Consider the following 23838-nt stretch of genomic DNA (forward strand, 5'->3'; position numbering starts at 1 on the left):
CTGCATCTGAGTTGGATCTGTGAGACGCTGTGGCAGTCGCCTTGTGCCCAAGTCAATCAAATACTAGCATCTTTGGACTCGATGTCGTGAATAACCCACCGTGCTCACAATAACTCATACATACTGCCTTTCCGAATCTGCACATTATACCAAAAAGCTGCTTTGTTGTTGATATGACACTTAGCTCTTGAAGTCAACAGTGCTAACTTTGTTTCCGCGCTTTTTTGTTGAATCGTCCATAGCGTCCCTAAATAGCTATTGGTACATGTAATGATGAGCCATGATCAAACTGCAGGGGTGTATTAGATCGACATTCGACACCCCTCTCGCTGCCTAGGTACACAACTCCATGGGTGCCTAGACGATCGGAATCAGCACTAAACACCGACGGCTAACATGAATGCCAGCCAACACTGTCACATGTGTTACATATAGCCGGGTTATGGGTTCCGCATGTCACACCGTCTATTACTACAAGGGTCAGCAATCACACCATCTAGCTCTTATCTTGCCAATTCCCAAACAGTCTTTTCTTTTTCTTGCTTTTTAACCCCCTAAAGTCACCATCATCCGACTGCGTCAGACTCGGACAAGAGAGCTGAATCGATCTGCCCTTCAGCCGCCAAAGTCTGCATTCATCTCAAAGGACCACAGTCAACCCGCGCCCTGTAGTAGGGTAGATGTAGAACCTGTGCTCCCCCGATATAATTGCGTATAATATCGAGGGCGTACTCTCGGGCCGCCGCCGCTGATGAGTTGCCAGTACAGTCACAACAGAAACCAATCAAAGAAGGGGGCGACGATCCGGCGTATATCGTGTTTCCGTCATGTTGCATTGCATATCATCACATAAACCATATCCTATCAGGGACATTGCACAAGACCAAGGCTCTTCTCCGCGACAGCTGTTGACGCACTCTGCCTCGTGCCCGATACCAGTGTCGCTATGCATCGGACTTATGACCTCCACATTCAATAGTTGATGCAGTGCTTTACGACCAAGACCGCCCAGAGTGTAGAAAGACAGCCAGGCCCGTTCCTTCTGCAGCAGGTTACAGATGAAAGTGGGTGGTTGGTTGGACGGGTGGGTAACACGGCATGTAAATCCATCCGTCTCCTAACATCTTGGCTAGGACCTGAACTCAGGACCCAAACTCGAACTGGGATGGATTTGGACCTACACGGAGTTCTGGCTGGAACCTTGTGGACGTCTCGTGGAACCACTCTGTGAGAAACAGGGACCTATGAAGCCACTATGCACGTAAACACACATCCTGTGCGTGTGCGAATGAGTCCGCTCGTGTACTCTATCTGTGACAGCTGCGGCGCAGCCTGTGCTACCTGAAAATGTCGAGGGGCAATCACTCTGTACACAAATTTCGATTTGACCAAAGACAACACAACATCGGACGAGGTACAACAAAGGGCAGAGATTGATTGTCGAGAATGAAACTAGAAACATCATCGAGACGGGCGTAGGAGTGTAGCATGCCATCACATGCGAAACAAGAGCAAAACAAAGCGCCCATCACCACATAAGCACCAAGTCGTCCAGGCAGGAATAAGAAAAAGAGAAAAGTCCGAGTTATCATCCACCTTTACTCCATATGGGAAGGGTAAGATGCCCCCCCCCACCCCCCACCAGAGTTCACAAAAGGAAGCGCGTACTCCGTACACTCCACCATCTATCTAGGCCCGGAAGCTGACATCCTGAGGTGATGCCATGCTGCAACAAACCCTTGGCCACGTAGACTGCGCCGCACACCTTCTCCTTCTCCGATTTCTCGGTCTCGCATAATCCCTCCCCAATCGACCTATCAAGATTCCAACAAGTGACACTAGATTGCCCCATTCTTTTTTTGATCTCTAATGCTGCCGGCATGTATACCTGGAAGCAATGCCACACACCGACAGCACCGCCGAGTGGAAAAATCTTACCGCGATCGCATTATCATTGCGGCAATGCGTATATCCCAATCCAGCCATAAGAAGAACATTTGATGATGATTGTGGCCGCCTTGCAGGAGACCCCTACCACAGGGGGGTCGTGTGCCCCGTGGAGGGGGGGGGGGGTATTCTCGGACGTCAGGCTGTAGAAAGTTTGCCCCGGATGGGTACAGATTGGATTGAACAATCTGTATGTCTGGTACGTGTCTATAATCCGATACCACGCAGCCAATGTCCATCGAGCCAAGTAAGATGACCGATCATGACTGATCCCCATATCAGCAATGAACAGAATCATGCCAATTGCTTACAACCAAACCCGCAACATTACCTATACACACATGAATCACGATATGACCCCATCCAGTCCCGTATTCTGGAAAAGATGACGCTATTCCCAATCACTTCAACCCCAGTTCGGGAATAACACCCGAAACATGGGAACTGCAAGAAATATGTGCAAGCCTCCAGTCCTTGTCACCCTAGCTCACCGTCAAGGTTGCATGTGTTAATTTCCGGAAAGAGAAGGATCGCGAGCCAAAATGCATCGTCCATGTTCATGTTCGCCAGTTCGGACCCCGGCTTCGGCTGGCTTGCGACTCCCACCACCCAAGAAAAACAATTCATGATTTTAAATATCGCCAAGCAAACCCCATTCGGTTGTCGGCACCCAACTTTGGGGGGGGGGGGGTCTAGCTCTGCTACTCTAGCTACACGATGGTAACCCAGACTGTACAACGGATCGTACACATGGGCTTCTGATAATTTCTTGGGTCATATTGCCACATGGTGACCTTGTCCAGATAGATATGGGATTGCCGCACTGTGTGCGTGCTATCAATTTGAACAAGATCGCAATGACCCAACGGCTGGAGAGCTGGAAAAAGAATCTATCGAATACCAAGACCAATGCCTTGGACACCGCGGCCCCCAAATCCAGTTAGACAACGTCCCAACGTTTCAATCCTTAGCCCAGGTCCTCCCTCCTTCCACAAGTTCAGCGCCGCCAGTCTGGGTAGATATGGATGCGGGTGGTTGGTGTGGATGACACCAGGGTCTTGGCTAGCAGCGAAAAAAAAAGGAAGATGACACGATTACAAAAAGCGCTAAACAAAAAGCCGATTTTGGGAGCATTGATTACCCAAGTCGACGCTAGCAGAGATTTTGGCTGGTGCTGACTAGACCACTGCCAACTACGGAGTCGAGAAATGCTACGGTATATCCGAATCCCGAAATAGCAGCTTCCCTGATTTGTTTTTGTCGATACAATCGTGAAGATATGATCCGAGAAGTGGAGGGGGCGGGTATTTGTGAGTCCTGGTCTCGGCCTCCTGTCGGGCGCCGCCGGCGGACTCTCCGGACGAGTCGCAAGAACGCAAAAGAAAAAAAGAAGACGCCAACGGAATCTCCAACATTGCCCTAGTCCGGCCTAGCGCGTCCCGACTATGGCCTCATGCCCTGTCCCTGTCTCTCCTCCTTCCTCCGGTCTCGAAGGATTCCGTGAACAAAGTTCCCGTCGGGGGTGGTCTATGTGGCCAGCTCCTTTGGGCCAGGTCATCATCTTCACCTTCCCTTTCCCATGACCGCTGACATCTTCTAGATATCCAAAAGATACCGCTTTGCCCAGGAAACAAGAAGATCATTATTATCAACGCCATGACTCCCCGTGATGATGGCGCCTCCAACACCTACCCACCTGCATGAGGAGAACATGTGGACCAGACCAGATAGAAATAGTCACTCGCGCGCGCTTCAAATCCCCCAAATGAATTGTTCCGTCTTGCATATCACATTGGTCACGTTTTCCCCTCCACAGACCAACTAGAATACTGTAAACCTCGAAACATTCTTGTTTTCTTCGATACGCGTGTGCGCGGCCGGCAAGTCATCAGTTCAACCTATAGCTGCATCAAGCTGAGCTGTCACCGCTGTAATTGGCTGTTTAATTGTCCATGTGATAGTGGCCAATCTCTCCCCGGCCAATGCTTATCTTGTATTTTTTTTTTTTTTTGCTGTCCTCTGTTCAGTTGCGGGATTTTAGGGTCAGGGAAAATTGGGGTTTGGGGTGGGAAATCTGATATCAATATGATGCGGTGTGTCCCAGATACGAAAAGACCGATGCACTGCGTTAGGGTTCTAGCCAGCCAGCCAGCCACATGTCAAAAAGTGACGGTGTGCTTTCGCACTGTTTCGGGTGGCTGGACTTATGGAATAGAATCTCCCAGAAAGCAGAAACAAAAAAAAATTCTGTGTAGTGTAGTAAGGTACTTTGATCGTTGGTAGACAAACGCCACCGTGAGAGGAACCGTAGATTAGTAGATGGCGGGGGACTGGAGTGTTATAATCTAGCTCGGCCGTTCCGGGCCGAGCTACCGGACTTTGCTGCAGTGGCTACCTATGAGTCGAGCGACGTCTACGATCAGGCAGGTAGGTTTGAAAGTTTGGTGCCTTGGTCTATCGGCTGAAACCTTGTTTTTTGTCTTTTCGGTGCGGAGGTACATGGCGAGTTGATTATTACTTCGCCCCGACCGCGATGCTGCCTTTTTTGGGGAGAAGTAACGCTTGCCGAGCATGGAATGCGGTCTGCAGGGAAACTCAATAAACTAAGCAGGCATACTTTGGATCCCAGGTTCTTCCATCGGCAGTATGCACAAGCTGGAGAAGTGCATCAAAAACGATGACTCAAGACCCCCAGCATAATGATGATGCATCACATCAAACTGCCACTCACTCCGCCCGCACGCACAACACATCATAGACTAGGTATATGCAGAACCCACCCAGAACCATATCATCATATCTACCATAGATATGCGGATAGGCGGCAGTTATATGACTTTGGATGATAACCCAATGACGGCACCTCACCTGCAGATATGTTACACCCTGTCCACACACAAACCTCTGCAGACGCCTTAAGAGTAAAGGATAATGTCCCCCCCCACATGCACATCTAGAAACCAAGAATACAGGGTACAACCTCGGACTTTTCCCAATCTTGTAGCCATCATCCGAGTTTCTTCGGCCCATGCTATCTCCATCGAGTACCTATACTTCCATCTCCTACACCCGAGTTCTATCGGCTCATCGCACTGGCCTGCTCGGATCGATCAATCCCGCCAAACGACATTATTATCAGTATTGAAAGGGTTCGGACCTTGTGAAACTCAACCCCCCCTGTGCCCGCATCACACCAACCAGTATCTTTCTCTGTGTTTTTGTGAGATCAGAAGGACTCGGCATCGTGTACTACGCATACAGACAGCAAAGGTTCAATGTTGTTGTGCGAGGGGATCGCTTTCTAGAACGGGAGCAAAACAAACAGATGATGGGGTTGGTGCTACGCTTTCATTCCAGTCCCGTATCGTGTGAGTTACAAGTTGCAAGTAAACCGACAAACGAAACGACCAACAAGCGCATCACAATATACCCTCATCAAACGGGTTTGCCGTCTTTAAGAATGCCAGCACCCAACTTGACACCGACTCGGCTCCCGACCGTTCATTCTTCCTGTGCGTACCCCCGTGCGGCCTGCGGACGAAAACCCCTACCCAGAGGAGATAACCCCAACTCCAGCAGTTGTTGGGCCACAGCCACGCTTTGTATGTGTGAGAGTTGGTGTTACAATAGCCCGCCCCGTGCTGTGCTGCATGAAATTTGTCTTTCCAGCGGTAAGGTAAGGGTTGAACCAACACAAGTCTTACAATCAACAAGTTGCTGCTGCCAAGTGCCCGAGCATAAGATCGAATATTGGCTTTTGAGCCAAGAAGAGGGGGGCAGAAGAAGGTCTTCGCTTGAATGATAGCGGTCTCTGACTCGGTGTGTTGGAACCAACAGCCCTTGGCTTCGCGGTACGGACTGGACTAGGGGTTTTTTCTTTCAGTTGCTATGTTTATGCCAGCTCAGATGCAAGAAGGCAAACGGACGGGATATATCATCTATAAATTCCGGACAGACTCGGGGGATAATGATAACGACAATGTGCTAGCAGGCGTAACAGCGATGGCGCAATCACCAACAACATTTGCTGTAGTAGCTGTCGAATCATATGCCCCCTTTCGGACTAACATCATCGAGATTGTGTGATCCCTGCGGTTGGCCCCAAGCCCAGGGCGTGGACCTACTGCGAGAAGAAGAATGGCAGCTGCACACGTTTTGGTGGCTCGGGCATAGCAGATAAAGTCTCAACTGGCGGCGTTTACACGCATCTATCCATCCTCTTGGGTCACACGTGAGCCTATCAAGAGATGGGTTGGTTCTCCCTGAGGTACTGGCATGTTTTGTTCCCACTTTTATTGTATTAGGTTTCGTTTTTTGTGTGTGTTGTTGGTGTCAAATTGTGACGTTGTGTTGGCTGGTCGCACTGTGCGACCAAGCACTGTGAATATGCCCAAAGTGCGCACAAAATCTCTCCTTTCAGAATAGGGGTGGCGCAGGGGGGTGTCTTTGGTTATGGCTGGATTGATATGGGGATATTTTGCTTATGACACAGATCCGGATTGAGGTTGATCGTGGGTTTGAGTTGGAGGTTACATGTAGTGATGGTTAATTCTATTCTCTTAGGTAGGTATGATCAAGAGGAAGTGGAATCTGATTGTGCATCGAGCTGGAATCCAGTCTTGATACAATGTTAAAGGCGTAGATGTATGAAGAAATCTCGCGCGTCGCCAGCATGGCATGTGATGCCAAAATCCATCCGCGGAAGCAGCCGAGTTGTACGTACAATTTTACACAATCTTTTTCCCCCCTTCGCAAGAAGCAGCATCCCTGTCAAGGGATTCTCCACGTTTCCTTCCTTTGACGTTTACCGATGAAACTGTTAATCCCGGTAGTGCAACCCCTGCCTCGGTGTGTCAGATATGCTTCCAAGCTCTCCCTGCGAGCACATGTGGTAAACATGCCGTAAGTGGTGGTTCAAAGGTGGCGGGTGTGGCTTGTTCTCGTACAAGCATTCGTAGTCGGACCCCTATTTCCGGATTTTTTTTTTCGAAACCTCGTGTTGCCCCAAAGCTGGTACCCTACCCGAAGCGCTGCATGCCAGATGTTCGAGACAGTTGCCCCAAGCAAACAGTGCCTCCGAACAATAACGGGGGGGACGCAACGTTCTCTTGATCTTCCTTACAAAATCGGAGGGGTTTGTTGCCAAGGTCGCCGAGATTCAGTATGTGTAGCTCAGTCATCGATGGTGGCATTTTCTGACATCCTGCAAATGTCAGATGCGAACGGAAGTGGGAATTACGCGGGACAGAGAAAATCAGTAATCATGATCAGATACTCGTACAATCGTGTCTGACTGGCTCATCGAGATCTTAGTAAATATACTATCACCATTGGGCACCGATTAATCCACTTATTGGTGTGCGTGCATAGTCGGTGCATCTCAGGTTCTCAGCTTCACCATGTTGGGGATGAATGGATGATGCATGCCGGGTTTACGTTATACCCGACTCAACAGCCGGCTAGTCGTCTCACCGTCCGCTAGAGCTTCCAGATATCTCAACAAAGTTTGCTGATATGGTCCCTTTTCGTTGCCTCCTAGAAATCAATCTTTTGTTCTGGTGGCACCGAGTCAGTTCTGTGGCGCCACGGTTCATCACCGGACTTTCCCATCTCCACTCAAGGGGCGAGTACTACCACGCCCCTGCCCCTGCTGGCGAAGCTTGCGCGTTTCGGGCTTTTGGTCCAATCCTCTGGGTCCCGACCAAGCTGATGATGGAATTGTAGTGTCGTAGTCCGACTCCGGCTGGTGTCGAATCCCAGCATCAAGGGTTTTTGTCTTGTTGTGTTGTTATCATACCAGTGGTGTTTTGCGAGCGCGACGAAAAGGAGGAGAGCGGATGGATGTGATATCGACGGGAGCCATCAAAGCCCAATGGCGCGCGAGATGCAGCTTGTCGGGCTATATATTGGTGGCGTCATGTACATCGCCAAAATGATAGGTCTAGCTAGTGGAACCGTCATGGTGACTGGTTGGGCCGATACGACTTGCTCATACGAGCGAGTACCGCATGACAAAAGTATCAGCGCTTGTGTCGCCCTCCTCAGCTGGCAACAAATCAGCGGCGTCGCTATCACCCAATCTACTTCCGTACCCCGAGTACATACACACTACAGTCACCCACGTAATCCGAGGCAATGGCATCATTGGACCCACGATCCACACAAGACGCGAGGAACTAGTCCCGTGGTTCGGTCCAGCTCGCTTGGTGCACCCTCCCCTTCTCTAAAAGGCTCCCCTGCAGGCGTGAATTGGTTATGCGGCGTCTAAGCGCACCTTGCTTATGCGGCTTTGGATAGCCTCTTATGGAAGACTCTTGGCTGCATGGTCCAAGGTTCTGCCTGAGCTGTTTATGATTTCCTGCTTTGTCAGAGTGACACAGGCAGCTAATCGCGACAAGATCATAGAGAGGGCATAGCATGGCACGAGTCGATATGCCGTACGCACGTACCGGTCGGTACCTAGTAGAGACAGGGATGGCGAATAGCCGCGGGCTCAGAGATGTTTAGAGACTATGGGGGATGAAACACCCGATGGCGACGGGTTTGGCGATGAAGATCAGCAGTTTTGGTTTCGGAAAGGGGTTAGACGGGAACGCTACTCACTGCCCTTCTGCGACAAGGCAATTACCTAGAGGCCGGCAATGATGAAGATATTCGACGATAGTGTCAAGGAACGACATTGATGAATGCGGGGGGTGGATGAGTGAATGACACTTTGGATGGATCGCGGCTGGAGCCTAACAGGTAAGAAGAAATACAAAATTCCCCCGCTGGCATCAATTAGATCGGAGCTGGGCGCGCACCAAATTGCCATGCCGGGACTTTGAGGGTGGATCAGTTCGCATTTCTGGGAGTCGCATGGATCGGCTTTTGTTTTTTTTTGAAAAGGTGTCATCAGGATCCATCTCCATGAGAGCCCAGGTCGGGTGTTGCATGATTGAAATGAACAAAAGAGAGAGAGAAAAAGGGAGGAGGCGGACTAGATGCTCCATTTTTTTTTTGTGTTGTTGTCTTGTCTCCCTTTGATGATCTGAGTCAAAATATTCGAGAGGGACGGGGAGCAACTGCAGATATCATCACACCCGACGGTGCTGGTGCTGCTGGGAGAGCAGGGGCCTGCTAGGGGGCTCCTGGTGGTCCGGAACACCTGTTTAGCGCCAATCTTATACCTGTCACGACCCCTGTCGCCCTGGTCGCTAGTTTTTACGCCAACCGCTCAGATCGAGCCTAGGCGCGTTGCTGGACTGCGCCTTCAGCACTGTGTGGCCCCGTCGTACCAAAGATGCCAGGCACTTTACACACCACTTGCTCCACTCACCCCCCCTGTTCTAATAATATTCTCTAATTTGTTTCGCTATTTCGCTATCTACTACTTGCTCCCTGCACCACGAAGCTTTGCCTCGACTCCCGCTTTCCTCTGGTTTACACTTTTACACTTTCCATTACACTTTCTCCATCCCCCACACCTCACCACCACCTCACACCTTCACCACCTGCCATCATCACCTCTCATTCACTTCCAACGATACACACCCTCCCACTCCCCATCTAGAGGTAGGAGTTCGTGTTGTTTCTACTCGCCCTCGCTACAACAAAGAGGTCAGAGACAGTCGACTACCGATCGCATGCATAGCGTGTAGTTGTTTTTTTTTCGCTTGCTGCAGTAACCATATGTTAGTTCCTTCCTTCCTCCCCCCCCCCCCATCATTAACATGATCATTGTCGTCATCATTTGCTATGACTCTCACCCTAACCTTCACCCTAACCTCCACCCTAACCTTCACCCTCACCCTCACCCTCACCCTCACATTACCGCTCCTGCCCAGCTCCCAGCTTCCATCTCGTCTCGAGTGTGATGATTTTGCGACACGGGATCCCTGCACACGCACCACCATCGGCATTTCGCGGTGCCATGGTGCAACATGTGTCTGGTGAACCTTTTCTCACCCGAAGCGACTACCACCTCATCTCAATTGCCAATCTCGCCTCATTCATCTCATTCAAGTCATTCTTCTCCCCCATCGCTCATCACTCACCGTCAACCCCCGCTAACACTGAATCACAGATGCCGTGTCGCCAGACCGGCGCCTCAAAATGACCACCTCAACCTCACCATATGCGAGGACTCCAGAGTTCCCTTCCTACAGCCGGCAACCTGAGGGCCATCCATCAGATATGTCTCGGCAGCATGGGAATCGACAAAGCCCACACCCCAAAATGGCTACCTCCAAGGGGGAACCAGATCCCCTCGTGCAAAACTATGCGCACATTTTGGAACTGAAGCAGCGTCGCAAGGTCGATGAGCAGCAGTTGCGCCTGAAGCTTGATAACAAGAAGATGGACCTCGACTCGTGGTTTCGGACTGACCGAGAAAGGTATCTCGCCTTGGAGGGGCATCCTGAACTTCTCAATGGGATAGTGAAGCTTTTGAAGGAAGTAAACCAGTTCAAGGCCAGGGATCTGGACCGCGAATATGACGAGGAACTGGCTGCCCTGAGGAAACGCTATGAAGAAATGGAGGCCAGCCAGTGGCAGAACGTGTTGAATATCGATGTGCCGCCGCCTTCCACGTCGGGGCCGCCTCCTGTAAGTTTTCGATGGACGTGCCCAGAACTTTGTGTCGATTTGCTCATCGGATATCCAGCTGCCTGCTTCCGAAAGGCCGCAGCCGCCCATCTTGTCATCCTCTACCGCCCCGCCTAACAATCCACATGGGCCGCTCATGGCTCCAAGCGTGTCTGGTTATCCCAGAGGCTTCGTTGGTTCCTCGGAGCCTGTCAGACACGGGCCTCTGACGATTGCACCACACTACCCCCCGACAATGCGCTCGTCTTTGGAGCCTCCACCCCAGACCAATGGGTCCCGAGAACCCCCGGTATCATCCATGCATGCCCACCCAGCGCCAGTCTCGTCTTCCATGCGGAATATGTACCATCCCATGCCACAGATGACTCCCCCACAGCCACAGCTAACAAGTAATGGCCGTCGTATTCTTCCAGGAGCGCCAACAACAAATGGCTGGCACAGGAACCCTAGTTACGGTCCTGCCATGTACTCTACACCTCCAGGCAGAATGCCACCGCTCCATCCGACATACCCCAAGAGTGACGGACCCACCAACCCTTCGGCCCATGAACGCCAGGTTCTGCCTCCGATCCTCCCCCCTCAGCTGCATCGTCCTGGTCCGGTAGAGGAAGGACAGCAGCCCAAGAGAAAGGCCACCCTTACCGACTCGGCTCCCCCAGACGTCAAACGAGCCAAGCAAGATCACACACCCAGCAGTGCTGATCTCGAGCGCGCAACTCCCACCGCCAGTGAGGATGTCCGTCCGCAGCGGACAGTCCAGTTTAGTGAGGTGTGGGGAGGCGGCAACCCAGAGTACAAGCACATTATTATCCAGTTCCCCGATGGTGGAGATTACTATATCCTTCGCTGCGAGGAGCACGGCGTCAACTTTGGAGAACACCCACTCCGAGGGGCTGCGAAGCATTTGGCTAGTGCTCAACACGGGAGGATGTCTAAAGAGCACACGCAGGCTATCAGAACTCTGGGTTGGATTGTGGAAGGATGCGACTTCAAGTTGATGGAGATGAACAACAGGATGGTCATTGAAGCCTTCAAGAATGGCTACAAGCCCTTCAACGCCAACCAGCTCAACAAGACTGAGCGGGCAAAGAAGGGCTTCCCTCAGCTTGACAAGAATGGAACCCCCATGAACAGCCCCCTGAGCGCAGCCGCCTCCAGACAGCGGAAGGCGGCTTCTGGGATTGCGAATCCAGCACCGGCTGGGCTGTATACAGGATATTGTACTGCCGATCAAAAGCAACACCCTGTTGTGATTTTGCCGTGGGACGAGGAGAATCTGAACTCGGCTGGTCTGTTGGAGCTCACCCTGGAGAGCGCTGGCTTGTTTTCCGGTCCGCTTCCAAAGTGTTACGAGTATGACCGTGATGACAAGGGTCAAGTGAGGAGGATCAAAGGATGGGCCGAAGGGTACGGGATTGGCGGCCCCCTCGTGAAGAAGCGGGAATTTCCAGTGCTCATCATCGATAGCGATGACCGGTAAGACAGTCGCGACTATTTTCTGTTTCTTCCCTTCTCGCTAACAATATGGGTAGGCAAAGCTGGCAACTTGGATGGATTGAGGCCAAATACCTGACTCCTTTTGATTTTGGCGATACTTCTGAGATTCCCCACTCGGCGGTGGCGCGAGAGTACTACGCCAAAACCATTCGAAAGTACCCAACTTACGATGATCTTCGACAAGATATGACTGCGAGGGGACAGCCCGTCGGCCCTGCCCAGACCCCGTTGCCAAAGAAAATGGCGGATAGCCCGTCTCCGTCCGCATCCGTGTCTTTTCCGTCTTCGACCGCTGGCTTGGCCACCGCACAGCCGGCGACTTCGCAACCCTTGCAGCAACACGACGTGGAGATGGCGGATGTTGGTTCGGATTCAGACCAAGAATCTGTTGCCAAATCAATGTCCAACTCTACCAATGACATCGACATGGCAACTGCTGACAGTCGCCGGACGAGCGTGTCTAATCCCGACGAAGGCACAGAGACCGAGAAGGAGTTGCCACACCCCAGTGCGCAAGCCATTGCCGCCCAGGCCCTCATCAATCTCGAGACGCCTGCACGGAGCACTGGCTTCACAGCCATCAACTCACGGAGCGCCGCGTCCAGCGCAGAGCCACCCTCCCGACAGAGCCCAGTCCCCGGAGCGTCTACCGAAAGAAGGCGAGTGGAGAAAATCCATGCCCGGAGTAAGAATGTGCTTGCCACAACTCAACCAGCGACTCCCATCGTATCGCCACAGCCCATGTCGTCCATCGTCGTCAACACCGGTGTGGCAAATGGTCAGAAGCCAGACAGGGCCGAATCAGCCCCGGTCCACCAGAGTACGACGACGGCCGAGCGAGACCAGGAGCGCGCTCAGAGCGAATCCCTGACTCCTGCCTCACTGACGACTCCCGCCACACCGGCCTTTGTGTACCACTTGCCATCTGTTGAGCCTGTTCCACCGCAGCAGCAGGAGTATCCAACCCCCCTCCCATCGGCAACCGAGTCCGCGTCAGCCCCAACCGTATCCTTGGCCAGCGCAAGGGAGACTTCCCCTAGTGCTGGACCTCTGGCAACGCCCTCTGCCAGCGAGGCTTATGGTCCTAGCGAGTTCCCGGTGAAGACATCTTTCCCCGTGATCAAGACAGAAGCGGGCGAAGAGCCGGAAACATTCACAATTGGTGTGATTCGAGCGGGCGACGAAGAAATATTCAACTCAAAGATCGCCGGCACCCTTTTGTCCATTGAAGACGATCATACTACCGGGGTTCTGAAAGCTGTCCTGGGGTCACCAGAAGCTGTCTCGTCTTTCCAAATCGACCCCAAGCAGATCAAGACTGCGGCTCGGTCCATGCGTGGCGAGGGAGGCAGCTGCGAGGTCACGATCGAGTTCATTGGGGATAAAACGCTGACACTGGTGTTTGAACTGGGTAGGGTCAATATTGAAGAACGCCTCGAGTCAGGAAAGATCCAAGCCAGGAGGTTTTGCCGGCGTCTGTTGGCCTGGAACAAGGCGGTAGAATGCCCCAGTATCGCCAACGCTCCGTGAAGCGTGTCCTTCACATTCTTGCTTTTACTACATCTTTGTCCCCTTGGCACTCTGCCTTTTGCTCTTCTCTTCATTTGTTCGTCTGGCTTCTTTTTTCATCTCGATATATCTTTTCTGCGACATGTTGGTTTGGGAGCGAGCGGCATCCTCAACTGTTCGGAGTTTGGATTCGAGGGAATGCAAAGCACTCTGCGGGTTTATAGATGTCTCATTAGCGCTGTTTGATGTTCAGGTGCGGTTAGAGGCTGCAGAGTTAGCTCTTGTTGGACGGGAAAAGTAGTTGATCATTAGCTGGTACTGTAGATACATTGCTAATCACACACATATTTATCCTGTTTATCTTGTCAAATGCTTGTTTTGCCCGTTGAGGTGCTTTGATTTGCATGTGATTCCGTCCACTTCAGCAGCTGGCGGGTGCGGGGTCCAGGCAAGTCGGCATTCCAGTGCGTGTTAGCTGCGCCGCCAGCTGGCGCCATGTTCCGGTTTGGCTTTCTCTCACGTGCTGGGCTTGTAGCATTCTGCGTCGGGTTCTTTCACGTTCCCATCCCATGACGAGAGACACCGAAGCCAGAGAAATAAGCATGTGTTGTCTCCCTGCTCTTTATCTGGCTGGTTGTGTGGCATTGTCATCATCGTCTCCGTACCATCACCCATCAGAGTCAGGTCAGGACGGTTGTCGCCTATGACGTGAACATCAATTTCGGTGCCGTTCCAGGCGCATTCCCCGCGAGCAACCTTTTTGAATGGCTGCTTTTGTAAGTTCTTGAGTTCTCTTTTCTCTCTTCTCTCTCTCTCTCTCTCTCTCTCTCTCTCTCCCCCGTTTCATATGATTACCGGATAGTCCGGGGGTTTGGCGCAAGACACTCGTCGCACTGGTTCTGGCTGATCCAGGCACATTTCTTGGCGGTTGATTGGACAGTGGGCAGCTGGTCATGGCCCCCCAAAGCACGTCCCCAGAACAACCCCAAAAAGCTTCCGCCTACGGCACCTACGTCAGCGTCATCGACACTGATGAGGCGGAAAGTCAAACTCGGACCTCTCCACGATGCCCGCGCGTCTTAGCCTCCCCTTTCGACTCCAGCCATCCACCATAGCATGGGATGACTGAACTGATCCGTTGACAATTTGTTTTTGCCCATACGAACAGGAACCCCCTTGGCTCACGCACATGTCGGCCCCCCCTCGCGCCCAGCGCAGCGACCAGCTGGATCCCAACTCGCAACACCCGTCCACCCCGTCGCGAGGTGATGGCGCCGCTTCGTCCGTCTTTTCTCCCGCCCCGAATCCCACCTATGCCATCTTCTCCCCCGCGACCCTGAGCTCGACGAACCCGAGCACCGCCTCGGCCGCGAAGAGGAGGAGCACCATTCTCGTTCACCAAAAGTCACCCCTGCTTCTCGCGACACCCCCCCAAATCACACGCGCCCTTGCGTACAGCCACCCGTTTCTCTTGCCGCTCAACAACGTCGTCGGGTTATTGACATGGACAACGGGCGATGCGTGGGAGAGCTTCCTGCTCGTGGCCTTCTTCTGGGCGGTGGTGCTCTACGGGGACTTTCTCGTGCGCGCCACCGGACCTCTGATACTGGTGTTGATCCTCATCATGGGCATGTACGGCCGGCGGTTCAGCCCGCTGAGCAGTAGCGGTTGGAGCGAGCCTGGACTTGGTGCAGGGGATGGTACGGGTGTCGCGACAGATGCAAAGGGTGCCAAGACGTTGAAGAAGAGCAAGAGCAAGAACTTGTTGGTGGATGGACTGCCGGAAAAGAATACCAAGACAGAGAATGGAACCGCGGCGACTCCTACGGCCGGACACAAGAGGAATCAAAGCTCGATGTCGGAGGCGACGAATACACGACATCAAAAGACATTGGATGAGATTGTTGAGACACTGAAGGAGTTCACAGCTCGGTGTAATATCCTGCTGGAACCCTTGTTGGAGTTGACGGATTTCTTGAGCACGCAGCAGACGGCCACGTCAGCCACCACCCGGCCGGCGTTGACGACATTGTTTGTCCGGATTTTGCTCTGCACGCCGTTTTGGTTTTCGCTTACGCTGCCCCCGTTGAGGATCATCACCACCCGCCGGGTGATTCTTTTTTTTGGAACCATTATCCTTACCTGGCATGCTCGAGTGATGCGCGTCACTCGGGCTATCCTCTGGAGAAGCGCCACTATCAGAAAGTTCTTGACGCTTATCACTGGTTTGCAGTTTGAGATACCTGTCAAGGCAGGTGCAACAACCACAGCAACACCGTCTGCCGATGCTGCCAACACTGTCAGCAGCAGTGCTGTCTCGACCAAAACTAAAAGTTCGGCAGCTGGCACTATCAAGGCTACTCGCCATGAGTCGGAGCTGACCAAGGCCCTGCGCCGAGCCAGAGGGGGCCAGGATACCGGAGTGAGATTTACGTTTATTATCTATGAGAACCAGCGGCGCTGGGTCGGGCTGGGTTGGACGACGAGTTTGTTTGCATATGAGAGGCCGGCGTGGACGGATGAGCATAACAATGCTGTGCCGCAGCGGGATGAGTTTGAGCTGCCCGAGGTGGAGGACGGGAGTAATATGCGGTGGAGGTGGGTGGAGGGGAGTAGGTGGAAGGTGGATGGGGTGCCGGATGAGGCTGTGATGGCGGAGGATAGGGAAAAGGAGTGGGATTATGATGGGCCCGGAGGGAAGGTGGGGTGGATTTATTATGACAATAAGGTTTGTTTTTGTGGCATCGTTGTTTTGTTGGGGGTGCTAACGATGAGATAGTGGCAAAACGGTCGGAGGGGCCAAGATGGGTGGGGAAAGTGGACACGCCGACGAAAGTGGTACCGCGATGCTGAGCTTGTCGAGGCAGATACTGAAGATGCCGCCGCTGCAGGCAGCGATGTGAAGTCTATCCCGTCCATCGATCTCATCCCCACCACACCTGGCACAGCCACAACCATGACGGTGGGAAGCCCGCCGACTACAAACGAAAGCAAGGAGAGCCTGGCGCTCGAGAGGGAGGAGGAGTACGACTCTGCCTCTATGCTGTCTACGTCTAGCAGGTCGACGTCACGGTTTATCAAGCCCTCTTCGCTGAGGAAGAGGGTGACGGATGCGAGCTCGCTCTCGTCATCACATAGACGGAGCGGGAGCAGGAGGGCGAGCGGGGTTAGTGGGAGTTTGGGGAGTAATTCGGGGGATTATGACGATGCGGGTGTTGGGACTTTGCAGACTAGGCTGGCGATGCAGGATGCGGGAAAGGAGGAGGGGAGTTGGGGGGTTGGGGATGAGGTTAGGATGGGGTTGGAGTGAGGGGGGTTGTTGTGGGTGGAAGTTGGTCTTTTTGCGCAGTAGGATTATGCGTGCTGTTTTTCTTTTTGGTCCAAGGTTGATACCCGTTTTGGGGGATTGGGCAAAGGTTTTGTTTATGTTTTTAATTTTTTTTTATAGATGAGGTCGTCGGGGCCTTGTTGGGTGGCTTTTGCATAGTTGGCTTTTTTTGGGAGGGGAGGAGATTGAGAGGGGTTTTTGATAGAGAGTTGTGATAAGATTGCTGATGAAGATGATGAGCGTATGATTGTATCGAAAGGTTTTTTTCTACGATGAGGATGTGAATAAAGTGGATGCTGGACACGAGGCTAGGACGACAGTGCGCCAATGTTTGTTTTGGACTTGATCGCTACCTTAGGCCAGGGTTCATGAGCCACCTATCATTGTCCCTTGTCAATGGCACCATTAAGAAGGGGTTTGAAAGTTTTGGAAGCTGAAGGTTTGAAAGTTTGAAGACCATGGGGTTTATTGCTTCAAGGTTTGAAGACTTGAAGACTTGAAAGAATATCAGGTACACAGCTCGTGTGGGCTTTGGTGAGGAGGTCCGGTGACCTTTGAATGTAAGAGGGTTTCATAAATCACCAATCATTCGTTTTTTTGCTTCGCGTATCCGCCATTTGCGCCGCTGGCTCATAGTGCTGCATGAATATTCTTCCTGTATTTGGAAGAAATGGTTCTGATTGATCCGCAGTAGCGTCAATGTCTGTTCTCTTCGCTCTCGGCAGTTACACTCAGAGGCACTGGCTATTGACAATGAGGAAGAGGATAGGGGCAAGCTTTTATTGAGCGGTCTACGCCCAATCAACGAGGTAAACGAAATGATCTTGGTAAGTACCTTAATGTGCCCGACTGAGGAATTGCCGTACTATGTATAACTGAGATCCCAGGTCTGTACAAGAATAGGTATTTAACAACTTCTGACATAAAACTGAGTGGAAAGATCTGCTAAATAATCGTAACCCTACCAACAGGTGCATCGCTGTCCTCAAAGAGCGTTTCGTCATCATTTAAGCCCACCCCCACGCGGCGATACACCGAATCTTCCCCTTCGATAGCCCGCAGCACTCAAAAGCCCTTAACTGACGCGCCTTGCCAAGAGGGGGTCCCCGGTTCCGATCAATAGGCAATATAAAACATCTCGACCACTGACTGGCTCCGTTTTGTCCTGTGGGCAATCCATGTACACTGGCACGTGTTCGTCTTTATTATGAAAGAAGGGATGACCATGGACGTCCTCATGTACCACGGCGCCGCGCATCGGGGCAACGAGATGTATTTGGCCATCCAAAACAGCCCCGAAGTTGTCATCAGCCTTCGTCAGCGCAAAGGTTCTTCCCCGACCAATGCTCAAACGTGAATCCATTTGCAAATTAGAGATGCAGAAATGGGCGGAAGGTGATTTGGTAACAGGGTTTGTCAATGACATCCAGGACCACGATGGAATTCCAGGTATTCTGAAGGTGTTCCTGATGATGGGATGCGCAATGCCCACCCAAAGTAAACCTCGTGCCAAGTCCTCCAACCACAGCCCGGCAAGATACCTGTCGCCCGTCACTTGGTGAACCCGGCGCGCAATGCCGGCACGAGAGTAGGGCCGATCCGACTCATGCGTGAGCACCATGCTTGAGTACTCTGACATGGCCTCTAGCCAAAAGTCACGCGCCCGTTGCGAAGAGAACTTCCCTTCTGCCATCTCGGCAAATTGTCGGTGAATGCTGCCGTATTCATTGTTAGTTGTGGTCCTCCAACGTCGAGCCCAATTCATGTAGCTGGGGGGCCTGAAACCATCCTCTTGCCTTCTCGCCGCCACATGCAGCCTTTCGATTTGCGTCAAGTTCGTTGAGATGTTGTCCATGTCGCCGCATTCGAAATGCATGGTATGTCTGCACCGCCAGAGAAGCTCGGATTTCGAAAAATCAACGACGCGGGGTGAGAGCATTCTCTCCTGAAACACCCACGCCCGGTAAAACAATGGGCTCACGGTCTTCTTACCGATAGAGCAAGTCCCCAAAACACAACTGTGGGTGACCGAGTGTGAGGGTCGGACGTGGATTTCCGCGGTGGATTCTTGCCCGTCTAATCGGAAGTTTATGGTGTGGGCAGCCAGAGGTTTGTAGAGGAGCCCAGCACATTCACAATCCGTTTGTTGCCATACAAACTGGTGCCGCTCACTAAATAGGCTTTCCGAAGAATTTGTAACAGCTGCAGCTGCAATGTTGAAATAGCCATTGGCGTAGATATCGACCCTCTCGGCAGATTGTGTGAGCCAGTCGTCCATGCCGTCCTGGATAATACAAAGTGAATCAATCCAGAGAAAGTAACAACCGAGCACGCGGGCCAGAGAGATGCTATCCCGGAAAAAAACAGGGATTTCGGATCACTCGATGCCCTCTGTTCTTGATTTGTACGTCTCTTTCGTCGTGCGCAGCGGAGGTGCGTCCAAGCCTGGTTTGCCCCAACAGCGGCTCAATGTGATGTAACGCAGAGCCGCCGAGCCAGCTGGGTTGGCAGTCTCCATCAAACCTTGGTGTCGAATTCGAGACATCAAAAAGGCGCGTCGGCAGATACCCCGACCATTCGTAACAGACAGGGTAATCTTTACACCCGTCTAACCACGGCTGTCTCACTCTGCTGCTGTCTTCGAGATCAGTCACTCCCGGCACGATGGATGCCTTCCCAAAGGAATCCAAAAAACCAGACCGCAGACATACTCCTTGACATCCCGTTGCTCGGGCTGGATAGGTGCTGGGCTCATCAAAAAGGCCCAGCCGAGGCCTGACCACTCTTTGCATATTATGGTGGGGTCGACGACCTACCCGCGTCACTTGAAGGTTTCTCCCCGGTCGTAATTCGCGCCAGACATGGAGGCGACGCTTCCCGTCTCTGCCAGCGATCTTTTCTAGCGGTTGTGCTTCGTGTTCTCCGTCTTGTGAAGCAGGACCATCGGTTGAGCCCCCAGAATGATTGCGAGTCAGCTCCCCACCGGCCACGGTGTTGTCATGATATGGATCCTTACCCTCACCCTCATGCTCATTTTCATGCTCATCCCCATGCTCATCCCCATACATATCGCTCCAAAAATGGGATATACTCTGCTCCAAAATCACAACAGATACCGCATCCGTTCTCGGCAGCATCCGCGACCATTTCCAAAGAAATCACCCGATAGCGCGGCAGCGGCAAGAACCAAGAGCCTTTCGTCAATACTGCCGTCCGGGCTTGGATCAAAACTGGCAAAGTTTAGGTTGAGACATGCGGGGCAGATACACGTCGTAGGCGCCATAGCTGGTGGGATTCAAATTCAAGTGTTGGCTATCGTCGGTGGGATGGGCAATGTCGCCAGCAGGCTCACGGATAGAGCTGGAGAAGCGGGGATGGATCCAGTCTGGAATTCGAGTGAAGTGCTGGATCGACTGACCTCTGCTACCTTGAGCAGCTGCAAGGCCTGAGATCGGCTCGGATTGATGAAGGTGTACACCCAGGCACGAGCTGTGATCAGCCTGGATCACTGGGTGTCCTAAACATACCACCTGCTGTGTTCTCCCAGGTAGGAACGAGGGCTGTAACGTGGTGCCAAACAAACATCAGAATGATACGACAGAGCTGTCACTCACGATAACAGATTGGAGCCGACTACGTTGACCTGAACCTCCCAGCGGCAATATCTCGAGAATCTACTTCCCATTAGTTACCTACCTACATACAATATCAGCCTACCTAGTATGACGCTGTCAGTCGAGGGAAGTCGTCCTCAAACCTCGGTTTTCAGGCAGCATGTCTTTAAGCTTCAATTGAAATTTAAGGTACCTTGGGCGGTACATGCATTATCTGGGTGGTGAGTTGAAAATGACGACCCTAGGCGTAAAGGATACAGCTTAGCATCATTGACGGGGCTACTAGAATCGACGTCCTGTGTAAGGGTTGGAGTGGGCAGCCGGGGCGGGTAACCCTGTAGCTTCACCCAGGCCTACCATTCTCATTCATCTGATTCTGGGGCTTCATTTTTGGAGTGAGGGCAGGCTTCTGGCAGTTTGGCAGTCAAACTCCCACAAGTCAACCTTAAGTGCAAGACTCAATCCCAAACAGTCATCCGGCCAATCTTTTTCTCCGTGGCTTAACATTTCGTTTTTTCTCCAAAATCAACCACCAGAATACCACATCCCATCACGAACCCAAAACCGAAAACATGTCCCCTTCCAACGAACTCGAAGAAATGCTCCTCGACCTCACCACCCAAGTCGCCTCCCTCCGCGACCTCGTGCTCCGACCCGAATACTCCAACTTTGAGGACGACCCCAAGACCTACGATTTCATCGTTCCAAGGGTGAACAAGATGTTGAACATCGCCGAAGCATGGATCATGAAGCTGGAGCATGATGCCAGGATGCAACAAGAGCAGGAGCGGCAATGGGCTGAAGAGTATGGCTGGGGAGGCTGGGGAGCGTCGGCACTGACACGACCTGCTGTGGAGTCGAAGGGAGAGTTTGACCTGCTGCTTAGGGGGTTTGAAAGAGTCAAGATGGGGGTTTTCTTTGCGGTGGAGGGGAATATCATGGTGGGGATTGAGACAGTTAAGCAAGGGGTGAGGGGGTTTGAGGAGTGGGTTTGAGAGGTGGGGAAGCGGTGGAGCGAGATTGATAGGAGAAGGATGGTCGTTTGTTCAGGAGGAGGTGTAATGATTGGCGGGACTGTCATGGAAACAAGCTGATAAAAGCAGGGGAATCGACTTTTGGGTGTTGAAGAACAGGCTGTGGGCGGAGAGGCCATCCTTAAATGCCTGGCAGAATCATTTAGTGGCCTTTACTTCAGAAGAGTATCCAAGTAATTCGTTAAGTCTCCGAGAACATGTCAAACTCTGTGATCCTCATGAATCTACTGAACCAAGGTCTAACGCATCAAAACACAGACTAGCCCTGTATTCCAAACTAGACTTTGCCGAACCAGCATCACCACCACCAACTCCAGTTCATCTCCATCAATATGCCCTCGAACAACACCACATCCAAAGGGAAGCCACTAGGTACTTGTTGATTGGATCTCAAACTCTCCATGTTCTCACCACCACTACCCCTCCCCTTCGCTCAAGACACCCATCTTTCTCTGCCCAAGCTGACTGACCGCTTGAATTTTCGCACCCTGCTTGAAACCTCCATGTATGGCTGCTGGGGCTGGGAGAGTATTTCAATCACCTCCTTCCGATTCTGGATCTACCGAGACGCTGGTAGATGCTTTCCATGGTTAAGCAAGTTCAACAGATAAAGAACCTCATCAAGGAGGCAGGAGCGACCGGGTAACTGCCATCTTCTAGCTAAGGTAGGAAGGTGATTGCTTGTATGTGACGGTGGAGTCGCCTGGTTCCTGGATGTGGCCTGCAATCTTCCTGATGCTGCACTTGACTCTGATGTCGCACTTGAGAAAGATGTTATACTTTTGTTTGCGATGACATCATCGAAAAACTGGCGGACATGCTGTACTAGGTTCCGATCCACAGATCCGCCAACCGCAAGCATCTACGACTCTCCTCTTTCAAGATAACGCCCTGGACTATTCGACTGCTCATTCCAACGTCTTGAGCTTGGGGGTGTTACACAGCCTCGACGAGGCACCTGATGTATGAGAGCTGTGCTGGGCAGTTTTTGGAAATGAGTTTGGAAGCTTACCTACCTACCCTCAATTCGTCGGTAGATACAGCTTATCGCTGATTCTCATTTGATTTACAGCTCTTCCTCCAGCCCGGAATTGAGGAAAGTGTTTCTTTGTCTTCGGGTCAAAGCCCACGGTTTGAGCGCGAGAAATCTTGGCTTTCGGATGCTACAACAAAGACTCATAGGGCATATTGGTGTCAATCCCCGGTTTCCGACAATGCCATTGTCTCCTCTTATGCAAGTCCACCCTCGGCAGAAGCGGACATATATGCCAGATGAGAATACGATGACAACATGAAGAGAAAAACAGAACGAAAGAATCCAACTTACATGAAAAAAGGGCGGTCTACGTATATACTCAGTATCTGCATACGGCCATGATTCCGACTTCTTGCTGGCTCATACTCGAGGTGTATACTCGACCTTGGTATACCTACCTTGACTAAAACGCTCCGCGGTTTCCAGCCAAAGTCACCACCATGCCCCCCCCCGTGCGCCCTTCACAAGGGAAAAGGTCTCAACTTTCAATGCTATCGAAGGGTACAGCACATTTCCAGACATCGACGACCCTTACCCCCCCATCGTCGTGCTCTGCCCAGTCTGCCGCCACAAGCCGTCCTTTCTCGACGACAAATACTGCAGACACCCCCTCACAGTCTATGGCATCGGTCGTGAGATTTCGTACTACAACATCCCCAAAACTCTGTCTCACCATAGGGCCACGCCGCTTCCGGATTGGCTTAGGAGGACTGAGGAGGAGCTGGTGGTCCCCATCCCGCGACATTGCAACGACTGCAGCGAGTCGAGGGTGAAGGGAATGTTGACGTCGATTAACAACCAGAGAAATTGGGGGGCGGATAGGCTTTGGCAGTGGTTCGTGGATGGGGGGTACTATCACCCGGACAAGATCGAGCTTGCTTTCCCCCCTGGGGGGGGGGGTGGCGTCACATCTTGAACGTGCGTAGGGAGAAGAGGGAGGCCTTTATTATTGACAACCTGGCGCGGCAGCTTGAAAATGAAGGGCCGGCTGGGGGAGGGCATCGGCCGCGACGTCGGGTATGTAGCGATGACGAAGAGGAGGATTGGGACTGAGGTGGATGTTGTATGTGAAGGGAGAGAGATGATAGAGCTGAGGGGTCGTCAAGTCTAGATGAGTATTTCTCGCCCTCTTGGGGTGGTTCAACCCTTTTCCTGAAGGACGATGGGAATTACGGTGATACATAGGTCTGAAAAGACGGGGTCTCAGTAATGGGACTCGGTTGAGTACGGCAATGGAAGTATGAATAGCAACTTGTGAATGATTCAGGGCTGTGAACTCCTTGCCCT

At 52.1% G+C, this 23838-nt stretch overlaps 4 protein-coding genes across 4 annotated transcripts; 3 read left to right on the forward strand and 1 right to left on the reverse strand.

Annotated features, from left to right (window-relative positions):
* The first annotated feature begins 9241 nt into the window (after nt 1-9241).
* QC763_403510 (uncharacterized protein) lies at nt 9242-13904 on the forward strand. Its single transcript, XM_062911986.1, has 4 exons — nt 9242-9620; nt 10013-10533; nt 10592-12009; nt 12066-13904. The coding sequence occupies exons 2-4, from the start codon at nt 10042-10044 to the stop codon at nt 13558-13560; spliced, it is 3405 nt and encodes a 1134-aa protein (XP_062765701.1). The 5' UTR covers nt 9242-9620; nt 10013-10041; the 3' UTR covers nt 13561-13904.
* A 187-nt stretch (nt 13905-14091) lies between these two features.
* Nucleotides 14092-17662, forward strand: QC763_403500 (uncharacterized protein). Its single transcript, XM_062911985.1, has 3 exons — nt 14092-16267; nt 16319-17427; nt 17559-17662. The coding sequence occupies exons 1-2, from the start codon at nt 14729-14731 to the stop codon at nt 16847-16849; spliced, it is 2070 nt and encodes a 689-aa protein (XP_062765702.1). The 5' UTR covers nt 14092-14728; the 3' UTR covers nt 16850-17427; nt 17559-17662.
* A 212-nt stretch (nt 17663-17874) lies between these two features.
* On the reverse strand, nt 17875-19412 carry QC763_403490 (uncharacterized protein; the record flags this gene model as incomplete). Its single annotated transcript, XM_062911984.1, has 3 exons — nt 17875-17991; nt 18990-19215; nt 19276-19412. The coding sequence occupies 3 exons, from the start codon at nt 19410-19412 to the stop codon at nt 17875-17877; spliced, it is 480 nt and encodes a 159-aa protein (XP_062765703.1).
* A 1641-nt stretch (nt 19413-21053) lies between these two features.
* QC763_403488 (uncharacterized protein) lies at nt 21054-21476 on the forward strand (the record flags this gene model as incomplete). The annotated part of the gene is made up of 1 exon (XM_062911983.1): nt 21054-21476. The coding sequence occupies one exon, from the start codon at nt 21054-21056 to the stop codon at nt 21474-21476; it is 423 nt and encodes a 140-aa protein (XP_062765704.1).
* Nucleotides 21477-23838: the final 2362 nt, after the last annotated feature.

This window comes from Podospora pseudopauciseta, chromosome 4 (genome assembly GCF_035222475.1).
Source record: "Podospora pseudopauciseta strain CBS 411.78 chromosome 4, whole genome shotgun sequence".
Classification (NCBI taxonomy): Eukaryota; Fungi; Ascomycota; class Sordariomycetes; order Sordariales; family Podosporaceae; genus Podospora; species Podospora pseudopauciseta.

What these genes read in the sequence shown, in the direction of transcription:
- QC763_403500 (XM_062911985.1), top strand. Translation starts at nt 14,729, where the DNA reads ATGTCGGCCCCCCCTCGCGCCCAGCGCAGCGACCAGCTGGATCCCAAC. An exon ending in GGATTTATTATGACAATAAG is followed by an intron (nt 16,268 to 16,318) that starts GTTTGTTTTTGT and finishes ACGATGAGATAG; the next exon opens with TGGCAAAACGGTCGGAGGGG.
- QC763_403510 (XM_062911986.1), top strand. Translation starts at nt 10,042, where the DNA reads ATGACCACCTCAACCTCACCATATGCGAGGACTCCAGAGTTCCCTTCC. An exon ending in CCACGTCGGGGCCGCCTCCT is followed by an intron (nt 10,534 to 10,591) that starts GTAAGTTTTCGA and finishes TCGGATATCCAG; the next exon opens with CTGCCTGCTTCCGAAAGGCC. An exon ending in ATCATCGATAGCGATGACCG is followed by an intron (nt 12,010 to 12,065) that starts GTAAGACAGTCG and finishes CAATATGGGTAG; the next exon opens with GCAAAGCTGGCAACTTGGAT.